The sequence below is a fragment of the Passer montanus genome, unplaced genomic scaffold (genome assembly GCF_014805655.1).
Source record: "Passer montanus isolate IOZ18808 unplaced genomic scaffold, ASM1480565v1 scaffold1, whole genome shotgun sequence".
Lineage (NCBI taxonomy): Eukaryota > Metazoa > Chordata > Aves > Passeriformes > Passeridae > Passer > Passer montanus.
In genome coordinates, this window is record NW_024356504.1 from 2,768,456 (window position 1) to 2,781,728 (window position 13,273).

General features: G+C 39.7%; 1 protein-coding gene across 2 annotated transcripts in view; it reads right to left on the reverse strand.

Moving 5' to 3' along the window:
* Positions 1-13,273, reverse strand: part of CREB1 (cAMP responsive element binding protein 1) — a 39,823-nt gene that overhangs the window by 11,338 nt on the left and 15,212 nt on the right. Inside the window, exons 2-5 of one of the 2 annotated variants that reach the window (XM_039707169.1) lie at positions 9,674-9,795; positions 6,193-6,339; positions 4,262-4,362; positions 1,263-1,405 (exon numbers count right to left, since the gene is read on the reverse strand). In XM_039707169.1, the coding sequence (XP_039563103.1) occupies positions 1,263-1,405; positions 4,262-4,362; positions 6,193-6,339; positions 9,674-9,787 (505 nt within the window). In that variant the 5' untranslated portion in view covers positions 9,788-9,795. The remainder of the gene's footprint in view (positions 1-1,262; positions 1,406-4,261; positions 4,363-6,192; positions 6,340-9,673; positions 9,796-13,273) is intronic. The other variant, XM_039707258.1, reaches the window with a different exon arrangement.

Sequence of the window (13,273 nt, forward strand, 5' to 3'; positions counted from 1 at the left end):
AGGTGAGTTTTCAAATGTTTGTGAGGGCCAAAACCCACAGCTAAAATACAAATTAGTTTCTCTAATAAAACAGAATTACATGGAAGAGCTACAATCCAACCTCAGGGAATACTTTTTAATTCATTAAGATTTTCTTCTTGGTTGGTTTAGGTATTGTTCTCAGTCCTTAGTTTTTCTTGTAATCTGAAATTCCTCTCATCTTCTGTGCTTTATGCCCTTCAGTCTCCTCTGCTGCTAGTGCTATCCATCTTGTGTTTCACTTTCTTCTTGATTTGGCATTTTTTCTTCCTTCTGATTGTGTCCCCCCCTTCTCTACAACTTCCTCAGACCCTTACTAGCTGTTTTATCATTCATAAAGGTACAGTTTGGTTAAGGCAGTCTTAACTTTGCTGTTTTTTTCCTTTCTTTCCCTCAATCCTGTCATGCATGTATACTGGGGCATCACCCCTTTTGTGACTCACAGAATTCCACTGTGTTCCTATATACAGACACACCAAAATCTCAAGTGTCTGCACACACAGTTATTGTACAGGTATAACAGGAATCAGAACTAACCACATTCATTTCAATAAAATTGAGCAGGATACAAAGCAAAGGGGTTAAGGAGTAAACAGAGATACAAAATTTTAAAGAGATTTTAAGAGACAGATGTAAACAAGTAGTTCTTTCTCCCTTCTGCATGTGTTGTATGTTTCCTACTGTATGGTTAGTGTGAGACTGCATGTGTCTTATCTTTAAGGCCATATCCTCAATCATTCTTCAAGTCAAAACACTGTATCTATAAAATCTAACACAGAAAACACAGAAACATGTACTTATGACATATATTAAGGTTGTCAATGACCTTATTTTTTCAGGACTTTCTAAAAATGTAATTGCAGACCGTAATGTTTTTTTCTAATGATGAGGTTACAGAACTGTGAACAAGTATTAATGATCTGCCAAGAAAAAAGAAAGAAGCTTCTGAATTCCCCCATCTAGTTCCTGAAGTGAAGAAGTTTATAATAGCATTATGGTTAGTTCCTGTTCTGCCTCAGGATGCATGAGCTGCACCAAGTGGCAAGCAGTCCCAGAATGTTAATCAAGCCTTTCAAACACTTGCAATAGAAATGTGTTCAAAAGGCCTGGTTAACAGTCAAAATAAAGTAATCTTTTCTTCACCTCCTGCTTTGTCCTAGTCCACACAACAGTTACAGAAATAATAAGTTCTTCATCTTCTCATCCCCACTTACTAGCACCACTGAGAAATTCAGACTACATACTGTACTGCCCACTGCTGGTTTGGTAAATGGGAGTTGGCACCGTAACAGTGGCGATGGCAGGTGCTGCTGTTTCCTCTTCAGACTTTTCTTCTTCGATCCTTGGCACTCCTGGGGCGTCTGAGGACAAGTCATTCAAAATTTTTCTGGCAAAGACAGTGTGTTGTAGAGATTTTAATAAAAACTGGGGGAGAAAAATAGTCTATCTGATACACAATGCTGGGGAAAAATGTGAAGTGCAGGAAGCCAGCAAGGAAAATATGAGTGGAGAATGAAAACCACACACTATCTTCAAACTCTTATTGGAGAGGATTGTTCAAAATGCCAAGCACTGATGGGCAAGGGAGCCAGCACAGAACAACTGTGCTTGTCAAAACTCATGATACAGATATTACAATCTTCCCTTTTTCTTCAGAGCATGTTTCTCTCATCCATCTTTATTTGTTTCCTGCTTTTAGCCATACAAGTATTTGGGGGAAAAAAAGTCAGAACCTGTCTCCTCACTTACATTGGGGGAACTGCTCCATTTCAAAGACTATAAACACCTCAGCCTGAGAGCTGGGTACCAAGGGAGTTAGCAGGAATGCTTGCAGAGAGCCAGCAGCTCATAATTTAACACCTGCCTGGGAGACAATACCCAGTGTTTGAGAACAGTCTCACAGTTATGTTCACAGGTGCTCTGCCTGAGAAAGTTCATGGGTAAAGGAAACAACAGATTGTTTCATTATTTTCATGAGCTAATTATCCAAAGTCAAAACTTCTAAAACATCACTGCTACAGGTCCCACTGAACATGACTGATGAGTGACCACAGGAGTCACTGCCATTTGCATCACTGAGATTAAACACTCCCCCTCCTCAGAGGACTGTCAAGTCCTTTTCACTGCTGGCATAATCTATTATGTCACAGCAAAGTGCAGTAAATACCCCTAAGTAAAGGGCAGTATTTTTTGTAATTCTCCTCCTATGTTTTCCAGTGGATTGGCACAGGAACTCAGCGGCAAAGCAAATGCAGCTGTAGACCCCAAGTTCCAAGTCAACACTACTTTCTTAGACAAGCCTCCTAAGGCTGCACCTCTATGAAGCTGTCTGGGGAGAGCAGTCATTCTGCTTAGCAGCTTCATGAACAGAGCTTTGCTGTTGCCATTCAGACAAGCCTCCTAAGGCTGCGGGAGCCAGAACACCTCTATGAAGCTGTCTGGGGAGAGCAGTCATTCTGCTTAGCAGCTTCATGAACAGAGCTTTGCTGTTGCCGTTTTTGACTTTGTGCACATGCAAGAAATAAAAAATTCCCATCCAAAGAGTTTGCAATCTAGGTGTTAGATCAGAAACTAGTGAATGAAACAGATGAAAAAATATGGAAAGAGCTGGGATGATGAAGAACAAAATCCAAGGAGATAAAGTCACTTTTTAACCTCATGTCATTATGACATTGTGGTTAAAACCTTCCTTTGCCATCATAAAAATGGATTTAAGGTAAAGGATAAGGTGGCAGCTTTACAAATACAGGAGCTATGAACTGATGGAATACATGACGTACTTTAGTAGCAGAATCACAGAGGAGATTTTGTGTAAGAGGTATAGCTTTCAATTCTGTGAACGTATCTCTACCTATCTTGTTTCTGGGGCCAGTTACAGCAGGTTGAGCAATGCCAGCTGGGAAGTCACTGAAGGGCTGGGAAGTCACTGAAGGCAGCAGTGGTCTGGCTCAGCCTTTCTGAGCTAACCAACACCAGCCTGGAGTCTGAGCTGCATATACAAGTTTTACAGCTAACAAATGTTGCTGTGTCACCACAATCTGGTTTGTAGACAGAGGCTGTGTGGTGGCACCAGTGCAAAACAGTCAATCTCAATGAGAAGTCAGCATGCACAAGCACCCTCTTCTCAGTTTTGCTGCTTGTTTACTTAGCTCTGTTTTCTCACCATATACAGCCACTCTTCCATATATAGTAAAATCAAGTGTCTTGCTGCAGAAGCAGACTGAAGGGAATCTGTGGCAGCCTTGAAGCTAACACTGCTCCTCACAAATAAAAATATTTTTCCAGATCTATTATGGCTAGGGATCTCCAGCAATGATTTTCACTATTTTTGGCAGAAGAGCCTTGAAGGCTGCTGGACAAGGCAGACAATAATCGTCCAAGTACTAAAAAAGTACCATGGTTGAGATATGCTCAGGTCTACAGCCCAGCTTCTATTTCCAAGGCTATGCTCATAAAGGAAAAAGGAGCATCTGAATTTTCTAAAGCAGCAGGAACTCACAGGTCATTTAAAACCTACTGAACCCCAGAGCTGTTCCTTAATGCTATTTGGTGTATTTTAAGAAGCGGAATTTAGTACAGACACAAAAAGCTGTGCAAAGGCTTAATTAACAAAGTAACATGACACACCATGTGAAGGAGAACCTCAGCTGGTTTTGCCAGAGGTATTTGCCATGAGAAAGAGACACTAGATACCTTTCACTGTATTCAACTCATATAGTGACTTAACTTTAAACACAAACTATTTTGCTCAAGCAGAAATTTTCTCTGAGCTATGGAACATCACAGCTTCCTTAAGCCTCATGGGAGAAAGGAATTAAGTTTGATTCCTGCAAGCATTTCAGCAATAATGAAAACCAATAGACCTGATTTTTTGCAGACTACAGATTACACAGAAGTCCCTTTTTGCAAAACTTCAGTGTATTTTGTATATTAAGTATTCATTAAAGCTATTTCTAAGGCATCTATCACAATGATACCTCAGTTTTCTGAAATGTGGCAATTAGCATATTCTCAGCTCACTTCTGTCTTACGTGAGTGCAACTACTGAGGTTTCTTCCTCTCCTGCTTATCTCTTAACATCCTATTCCATGGACATATTCCATATTCCAATTGCAAGACACAATAGAATAGAGATTTCAGTAAAATGGTAAATTTAAAAATCATAAAAATACAATCCCACTGTTTGTACCTCCATGTGAACACACCCATCCATCAAGAAATGCTTCTGCTTTACCCTCCCTACCTGTAGGAGGGTCGTCTGGAAAGAATTTCTCTTCGTTTCTGTGAGTCTGTGACACTGTCTACTGATTCCTGTGAATCTTCACTTTCTGCTATAGTGGAGATCTGTAAATAAGAACAGCAATCAAATTTAACAAGACACTTCCAATGCCTTCATTTTAAGGAAATGTTGACATCCTGTGGTGAAAAACACCACAATGCAAGTGTTCTATCTAGACAATGAACAGAAAGTCACTGCTTAGTAATAGATCCAGCAAACAGTGACCACAGTCAGTGATCTACCCATCAGAATGTTCTTTAGAATTTAAATACTCCAATAAGAAAACCTAAACATTAATACCATACGGTTTTTGCCTTCCATGATGTTTTGTTCTCATCCATTGCAAGGAAACAAAGATTTTTTTTTAGTAAGATTCAGGGAGAGAGTAAATAAAATTAAGGTAGTAGAAATGTTTGGAAACAAAGAATTGTGAAAAAACATCAGTTTATAAATAATGAGGTAGATATGTTAGAGACTGCCTTTCATGGGGGAAATTGCCAGGAAAATGTCATACATGAAGATATTAAAAAATAATGTAGTGCTGCCATTCTGAATATCTGTGCTAAAAAAGCAGAATGTTTATGCAGAAAAGCTAAAATAAAATAATATTAAAACAATTTTGATAATTTTAAATATAAAATGTGCATGACAAAATATCTAAAAGCTAATGCTGCTTATGTGAGAAACAGGGCTCACATCCTGACAATTTATGCACTATAGAAAAGTTTCTTAAAGGCTCAAAAAAAGTGCTCTTTGCTGGCACCCACATCTCACAATTGTCAGATAGAGGGCCTGAATAAGTCCAAGGCTGACTGTGAACTACTGGGCTCAGAATATCAAAACTCCATGGATCTGCATTGAACCAGGTGAATTCCAAGCATGGCTTCATTGTCAGTCTCTTATCTTCTACCTCCAGGGTAGCAACTTGTGCACTTATCTCAAAACTGCTCACCTCAGATTAAAACTCTAAACTTTTGACTGCAATGGCTGAGGATGGTAGAGCCTGCCACAAACTCAGCACTGAAGCTGAGAAGGAAAAAATACAGATTATTATCAGAATGGTCTAGTTTTTAATTATGCACACCTTATTTTAAAAAATAATACCCAGTTGAATATCTCTATCAAATGTTTAATTTTTTGAAATTAAACATTTTTGAGCTAATTGTTCTAACAGCAAATGAATAATGTACAGTCCTTGTCCTGTGGTGTAGCTGCTGTACACCAAAAAAAAAATCTACATTCAGTAACACTGAACTTCAAGTGGATAAAAAGCAAGTTAGAAGTTTTAAAGATTTCAGACTGCTTGTCACCTATCTTCAGGTTACCTCACCATATTGCATTACCTGTCTTGCTTCAGAGAAGAGACAATGCTAAGGCTTCACAAAGCACACAACACTTAACCCACACATTTCAAAACCATTTCTATGTAAGGACTGATAGATTTACTTGAAGAACCAGTAACATACAAGAGACCTTTTTTGTAAACCAATGCAAACACTTCTTACTGAGCAAAGAATCTCATTCTAGAATACTGGTCTCATTAATTATTAAAAATTACAATATTAAAAAAATTCATCCTTCTGTTCACTTCAGAATAGTATGAATTCTTACTCAATAAAAATGTATGTGAATACAGTATAGAGAAAAAATACAGTAATACTGTAAGAAAAACCATAAAGCTGTTAAACTCACCAAACAAATTCTAGAGGGAAATGAAACTCAGCAGTGTTTGAAAATGAAAAGTGGTTAAGCCAGAACAGAAAAAAAGTCAGAGTAGCAAATACTGTACAGATTTGCAAAAACACAACCCAGGACACAAATACATTAAAACCAGTGCAACGACAGGCCTATTTCAAAGGCCCAATTCACATATTAGGAATTTCTTCGGTCAGTACCTGAACTGTCTGGACCTGTGGAGACTGAATAACTGACGGCTGGGCAGCCTGAATTACTCCATGCACTTGAACCGTCTGCCCATTGGGCAGCTGAACTAAGGTCACCGTGGGTGCAGAAGATGTTGCATGAGCTGCTGGCATAGATACCTGCAAAGAAGAGACAGTGAGCATAAATTAGGTTATTGCAAAATCTCCTTAGTTCAGTGTTTGTTTTGGTGAAAGAACTATGTCTCTTCTAGACCCCAGTCAGATGACCCAAATGTTTCAGTGTAATGTAAAACCCCCTGAACAGCCTGAGCCCAGCACCTGACCTACTTCACAAAATAATCTAATGCAGAATTTCTGCAAGCTCAAACATAATCAGTAAAATCACTGAGAAGAAGAAGAAAAACACAACTGCCGCTATTTTGAGGTAACCTGATACAAAGACATCATTACCTTTCACTTACTTCACTTGGATACTGCTCAGACTCGGGTGTACTCCTACAGACACTGCTGAATCAGAGGCAGAAACATATGGGAGTGGAGCTATTTTTGTTCTCACTCAGGAAAATGCAAAGAATTTGCCAGATGTAAGAACTTAACGTTTTTAGGGAATCATACCTTTCACCTGCTACAGATTAAGCCATATGAGTAGCTGGCAAAGTGCATGTAAATGAAGAAAACTGAGCATGTGTTCAGACAGAAAAACCCCATGAGTTTGCAGTGGAAGTAAGTATTTTGCAGGCAGTCATTGTGATTATTGTGTAACAGCTCAACACAAACTCTACTTTCAAGAGTTACTTCTATGAGGAAAAATTGCCCATGTTTGAAACACAACTGTTTCTCCAGCACAGACCTGCAGGCACGGCAGCGATGCCAACACTGATGGCCTCAGCAGGGCACATTATGGCTTTGGGGACAGCAGGAGCCACACAGAGCTGTTCATGCACACGGGGCAGTCTCACCCTGGCAGGCCACAAGAACTGCTCTGGGCAGTGAAGTGCCAAGGCTGCTCCATGCCCTGTGCACATCCAGAACCAGCAGCTGATGCTGACAGGATGCCTGGGTCAGGGGCTGGGGGCTCCTGAAGGGCTGCAGAGTGCAGCACACGCTGTCCCCAGTGAGCGTCCCTGCCACGCCATGGCCCCCAGGGAAGGATTGCAGGCAAGCATCAGCTGCTCTGGCAGACCTGGTGGCTCACTTGCCAGCTTTCTTCTTGTCACCCAAGTCTGGAAAACCTAACAATGCTCCAAGGTTCAAGAGCATTAAAAAAAAAATTCGATCCACGTAGCTGCAGTGCAAGAAAGGCCTGCACTGCTGTCCTACCTCATCTCAAAGGGCTGCTAAGTACTGGATTCAGAAAGAAATCCTCTGCTGTCCCCGTGAACACATGATTCTCAAAAAGCTGCCATTGCTCATCTCTGAATTTTCATAAGCATCCACCACTTACAATGAAATCTTGTTTAACAACAAAATTAAAGGGAATTACATGCAGTCCTCTCTCCTCCACAGCTGTCTCTCCCTAATCCACCAATCTGCATTTGCTTTCACCTTCCTTTTTCAGGAAAGCAGATGCAGCATTACATGGTGCTACTTAACTTGCATCTGAGAGAAACCGGGCTGAGATTAACATGAGAGCCCTTTCCTCTGACAAATTATATTCCTTTGCCAAGTGACCTTTCTTAATAATGCACGTCTGACTAAACAGTCCTTGGCAATGACAGCAAAGCTGATCAACTGGAGGCCACTGTGGTTGGATTAAGCCCACAGCAGAGTGTAACTTCCGCACATGTCTCTGACTCATACCTTGTGGAACTGGGACGAGTTTCCTTCTGACTCTGAAAGCTACCCTGAACTCACTGAAAACGCAGCAATTAAACTAAGCTTGCAAGAGGGGTGACCTTACAAGAGATAATGAAAGAATTAAATGGATATAATTAGTTATTTAGATTTGGTTAGGCCTCTGAGGGCACTCCCTAATGCCAAACACTGCCACTTCACTTATTAAAAATATCATAGTAACATAACACTGGTGTGAACAACACAAGGAATTATGTTTAGACTGTTTTATCACCTCCACAAACCCTGCACAGGCTGGGGAAAAACCAAGGTGCAGATAATATAGTGAATGACAACATGGTGGTTCACGTGGATTTTAACTATGATTGTATAGTGTTTTCTTACTTGGAAAAAAGTCTCATTCAAGTGCTGGGGTAATTATGTCCAAGTGAAGTGCATTCTATCCACTACATACTTTTAAGTTCAGCTCCCTGGAGGTTAGTATGTTAGCACATAAATGGAAAACACTCTTGATTCTCTGGACTAAACCTTAAAGCACATGAAGTGAGCAGCAGTTAACTGGTTTTGCAGGAGAAATAAACTACTTCCACTCAGTTCACACTGAAGTGTTATTCACACCACCTACATCCTGTGCCTAAGTTAGACAGTGAGAAAACTGCCCAAAGAGGCAAGCTGGTGCAGGGCAGCTGGTGGCTTGTAAATTCACACTAGAGCTTCACCCAACAAGATCACCCTGTGCATTTAAACAGCTCCAATCCCTACACTATCACTTGCACGGAAATGGACAGACTATAGAGGGCAGGACTTGTTTGGAAGTCTCTGGACTACCAAAAGGTGCAAAGACTTTAAAAAGACACTAATCATTTATAGAAACGAAGTGATGTAACACTTGTGCCACTTAAAAGACACTCAATTCCATAAACTATGAGATCAAAAACACCTGTTTGGTTTTTGCAGACTACAATGAATTTTCAAATTAAATGGTTACAGAGAGCTAAACATATTCTGTAGTCATTCATACAATGGGGTTGCTTCTGCCAACCATCAGTGTATTCAAAAATGAAACCCAATCCCAAAATCAGAGATAGAGCTGTGATTGTGTTTCTTGTCTCTCCAAAATAATTTGGGGACAACAAATTATCTACTTGTGTCTCTCTAACTTGCCAATAATTCTGTGAAACTCTGGAGACAACAGGATAACACAAGCTGCCAAGTGCCAGATTGTTCCACTTGACTGTAATGCTCATAATATTAATCCCATCTGATGAAATATTTTATTTGCTGCCTTATTTATCTACATATTCAGTTTGCTTTCTTCAGAATTAAACTGACTGCTATAGACAAGTTTTTAACAGAAAACACAACAGCAAGACAACCCAGTCAATATAAAAAAGACAGTAGATTACACGTGTTGAAATGAATACCTTCCAGTGGTATGGTTGTGGTATAGAATGCTAGAAATATTTTTATTCATTACTGTGTTAACATTACACAATTTACACACGTACAGCTCTCCAGAGCTAACGCAGCCTACCACTCTACTGCTTTAAAAATGTGAAGACAAATATTAAAAGAACTATACATCGCATGTGTTTCAAAATGGTAGCAACAGAATCTTCTCTCAGCCCCATGAGCACACATTATCCCTCTTAAAAATATTAACCACAAGTAAAACTATTACACCATATGATTTTTATACCTGGGCTAACGTTGCAATCTGTGGTTGTGCCTGTACTGTCATCTGTTGGGTTTCTGCCTCTGTACCGGCTGCATCTCCACTCTGCTGGGTCTCTGCTCCAGATTCCATGGTCATTTAGTTACCTACAATCACAACATTTGTCGTAAGTCTGGGTTGGTATGCAAGTCCATTACTCTTGGTGAATCTGGCAGTAATCACTGCAGCTGAATTCCCATTACTACATACTGTTTTAATTAGCTTATTAAATGTTGCCAAATTATTAGTATTCAGGCAAATTCTTTTCATGCCAGGTGTTTGCCTCAGGTTGATTCTTCTGCGTGTAATGTTTCTGAAAAACAAGTCCAGTCTCCTCCAACAATGAGAACAGGAAAAAATGCATTTTGCTCATCCTAAAAAAACTGAGCAATTGCACTCTGATGACCTAGTACCTCTGCAATTTGTATTAAAGACCTGTCAGTACGTCAGCACTCCTTCAGTGCCAAGGTGACCACATGCCCTGTTACAGCCCTCCCTCTCCCCCCAGCTGCAGTCTGCAGATATGCAACAGCAATTGTTCCTGGGTGATCAGTTCTCAGTTGTCTTTGCCTGAACTAAATATGCAACATCTCCATGCAAGTTCTTTCCATCACCATGCTGTGCATGGCTCTACATCACAGCAACTTAGCCTCTTGCACCCAGTGATTTTAAAGGCAGTATACAAAATGATGGAAGCCATTTCTACTGGAACCTTACCACAAATGTTTTTATATTTAGAGGTGCACATTAGTTTGTCATGACCTAAGTTTTTTTATCATATACAGCTCCTAATACACTGATATTTCTAAACACTAACTGAGCAAACCTAGATCACCAGAACATATAACTCTATAAAAAGAGGTTGCATAACTTCCAAACCCATGCACGTAGGCAGAGTGCAATGCCTGTTAAATTCTGCACCAATCTGAGAAAATCACTTTTCAGTTCTTCTTTAAGTACTGATCTGAAAATACTTGATATAAGAAAGATCTTCAAAATACAAAAAAAATTATATATCAATGCTACTGTATTATACAGAACTCCAAATATTAAGAATGGGTATTACCTCCATGGCCACAACACTTACTCTGTGTACCACCCTGTGCTGCCTGAGTTATTCTGGCCTCTGGTTACCCCAGGGCAGCACACCTCTCTTCAGAGCTGGTCCAAAACAACCATTAGAGCATTTCTGCTTTGGGAAGGGGCCTGGAGGCAGAGGATGCTCAGAGCAGAATAAAGGTGGAAGGAAGCAAAAATACCCCTCTCCTTCCCTGGATCCCTGAGGAAAAGACTTAGAAGCATCAAGACAGGGGGTGGCACCATGTCCATACTCCAGACATTTCATTTTAAACACAAAATCAGGGAAACTTCCATTTCAATGCAAACTATACCTCAGTGTTACAGGAAAGAGAATACCTTTTATACTGCCTAAAATAGCAGAGTCACACTTCAACCCTGAATATGAAATGTCTTACAGTAAGCAACTGATAATCAAGAGATAAAACAGCTTTTCACAGTAGTAACTGCATTCTACATCGAAAGAAATCAAGCCAGTGTATATAAGTAAAAACCTGTATATTTACTATTGAAAGTGACCATTCAAATGAGCTTGTGTGTGTGTCAGCACTGAAATGTAAAGTATCAAATATTTAGTTCTAACATCAGTAAAGAAAATAATTAAAACTGATTTTCCTTGAAAATTAACAACAAAAGAAAACACTGAATTTTTTAAAAACCAAATTAAACTGCTCTAAGAAGTGGAATTTTGTTATACCTCTCTCTCTCTAGTTAAGACTTCTGTGCTACAAACCAAAGCTTTCCCATATTGTGTTTCATATTTCAAAAAGCATACAAGAAAACCCATGCACTATTAGTATTTGCAACATATTTTACCCAAAAACTTTTAAAGACTTAATTACAACAGTTTACATGGTTTTCTAGCCCAACTTTAACACATAAGTCACATTTTAACACTTATTTCTCCATGCTATATGCCCATCTTTCTTTTGAGTATTCTGTATTTTGAAAACTACAAACCAGACTACCATAGGTTTTCCCTTTGATTTTTACCATTTTAATATTTCTCCAAGGTAAGCAAATCAACAACTTTTCCCAATTCTATGCATGTGTCATGGTTACTCCAGTCAAAGACTACCTCACTGGAAGCATTTCAGAAGCAGATCTTTCACATCAGCAACATCTCCCAGCCAAGTCTCTCCAAAGAAGTTTTGAACACAACTTTCCAGCTATAAATCCAAGTATACTGCAAAACTAATAATGCTTTTGTTTGCTGATAGAAATCGTGACTCCAGCATGGAGTGAGCTGGGATTAGAAATGGATGAAATGTGCAAGTATCAGGTATTTAGCAATGTTCACTGAGGTAAATGTGTTGCCAAATTCCTGCTGATAAATGCAATGTTTTCCTAAGAAGAATTTCCAATCCTCTCATACACTATTCAGCAAAGGTTCTCTGTCTTTACAAGCTTGGCTTCCATGCCTGCATCATCTTTTGCATATGTAATCAGCACAAGGATTAACTGTTTGAGATACTCCCTCTTCTGTAACACCAACATTTCAGAAATCAAATTCTTAATATGAATTGCAAACACCTAAAAGGAACTTCCTCATTTCCTAATGTAAGAACCAAGCAGTGCAGGAAGCTGGCTGCAAGATTTACATATTGCCACATGCAGTTTAAGTGAGTTTCCAATGACCTGCAATTTTCTGACAAGCTCTCAGTCTCATGTTATTTAGAGGTTCTAAGGACCCTGGTTCAATTTAGCTTGTACTTATACATCACAGGATTTAAATTCTAGCAGATTCTCTACTACCTTTCACAGCAATTTGTGGGAAAAAAGAGGAATCAGATTTTTGAGCATCAAGGCATCATATTCCAGAGACAGTGGCCACTACATTGTTTAACATTTGGGTATGACCAAGATTGCCAAGATGTACAGGACCATGCACACAGAAAATAATCACTTACTAAGCTGCATGTATGGGTAAGGTCATGACAACTGAAATTAAGGTTGTCAATTCCTATTCTTGCAATCTACAGTGAAAATATGCTTGGTTTGAAACATTAACCTCCCAACATACATAAATGAATGCCAATCTGTACATCTCCTTTCTAAGCTTTCAAACCCCTAGTCTAGACAAGCTTTGCTGACATGTATCCCAGCATCTTTCTGGCCTTGTGGGTGCCACCTCCTTTCATTCCTCCTGCCCTGTTCACAGTGGCCCACCCTGCTCCGTGGCACTGATTTCCCTGGCAGGCACCACACCAGGATTCTCAAATGAAGACACGGATCTGAAAAGTGTCCTAGTGGGGATCAAGTCTCCAGGGCATGGACAGCATATGGGAGCCAAGGGAGCACACTTCTCATTTTTCCTTGCTTCCAGGCTACTTTCCAGCTTGTCAGGAGAGGACACCCACATGCACATACTTTGAGAAAAGATTAGTAACTGCAGTATTGAACCAAGTATTCTAAATGAAACTAACTGAAAATAATAGCTATTAACAACCAGAGCTGGAAAAACAGAGACTGCTTGCCTAAAACATCCTGGGTATGAACTCTAAACAC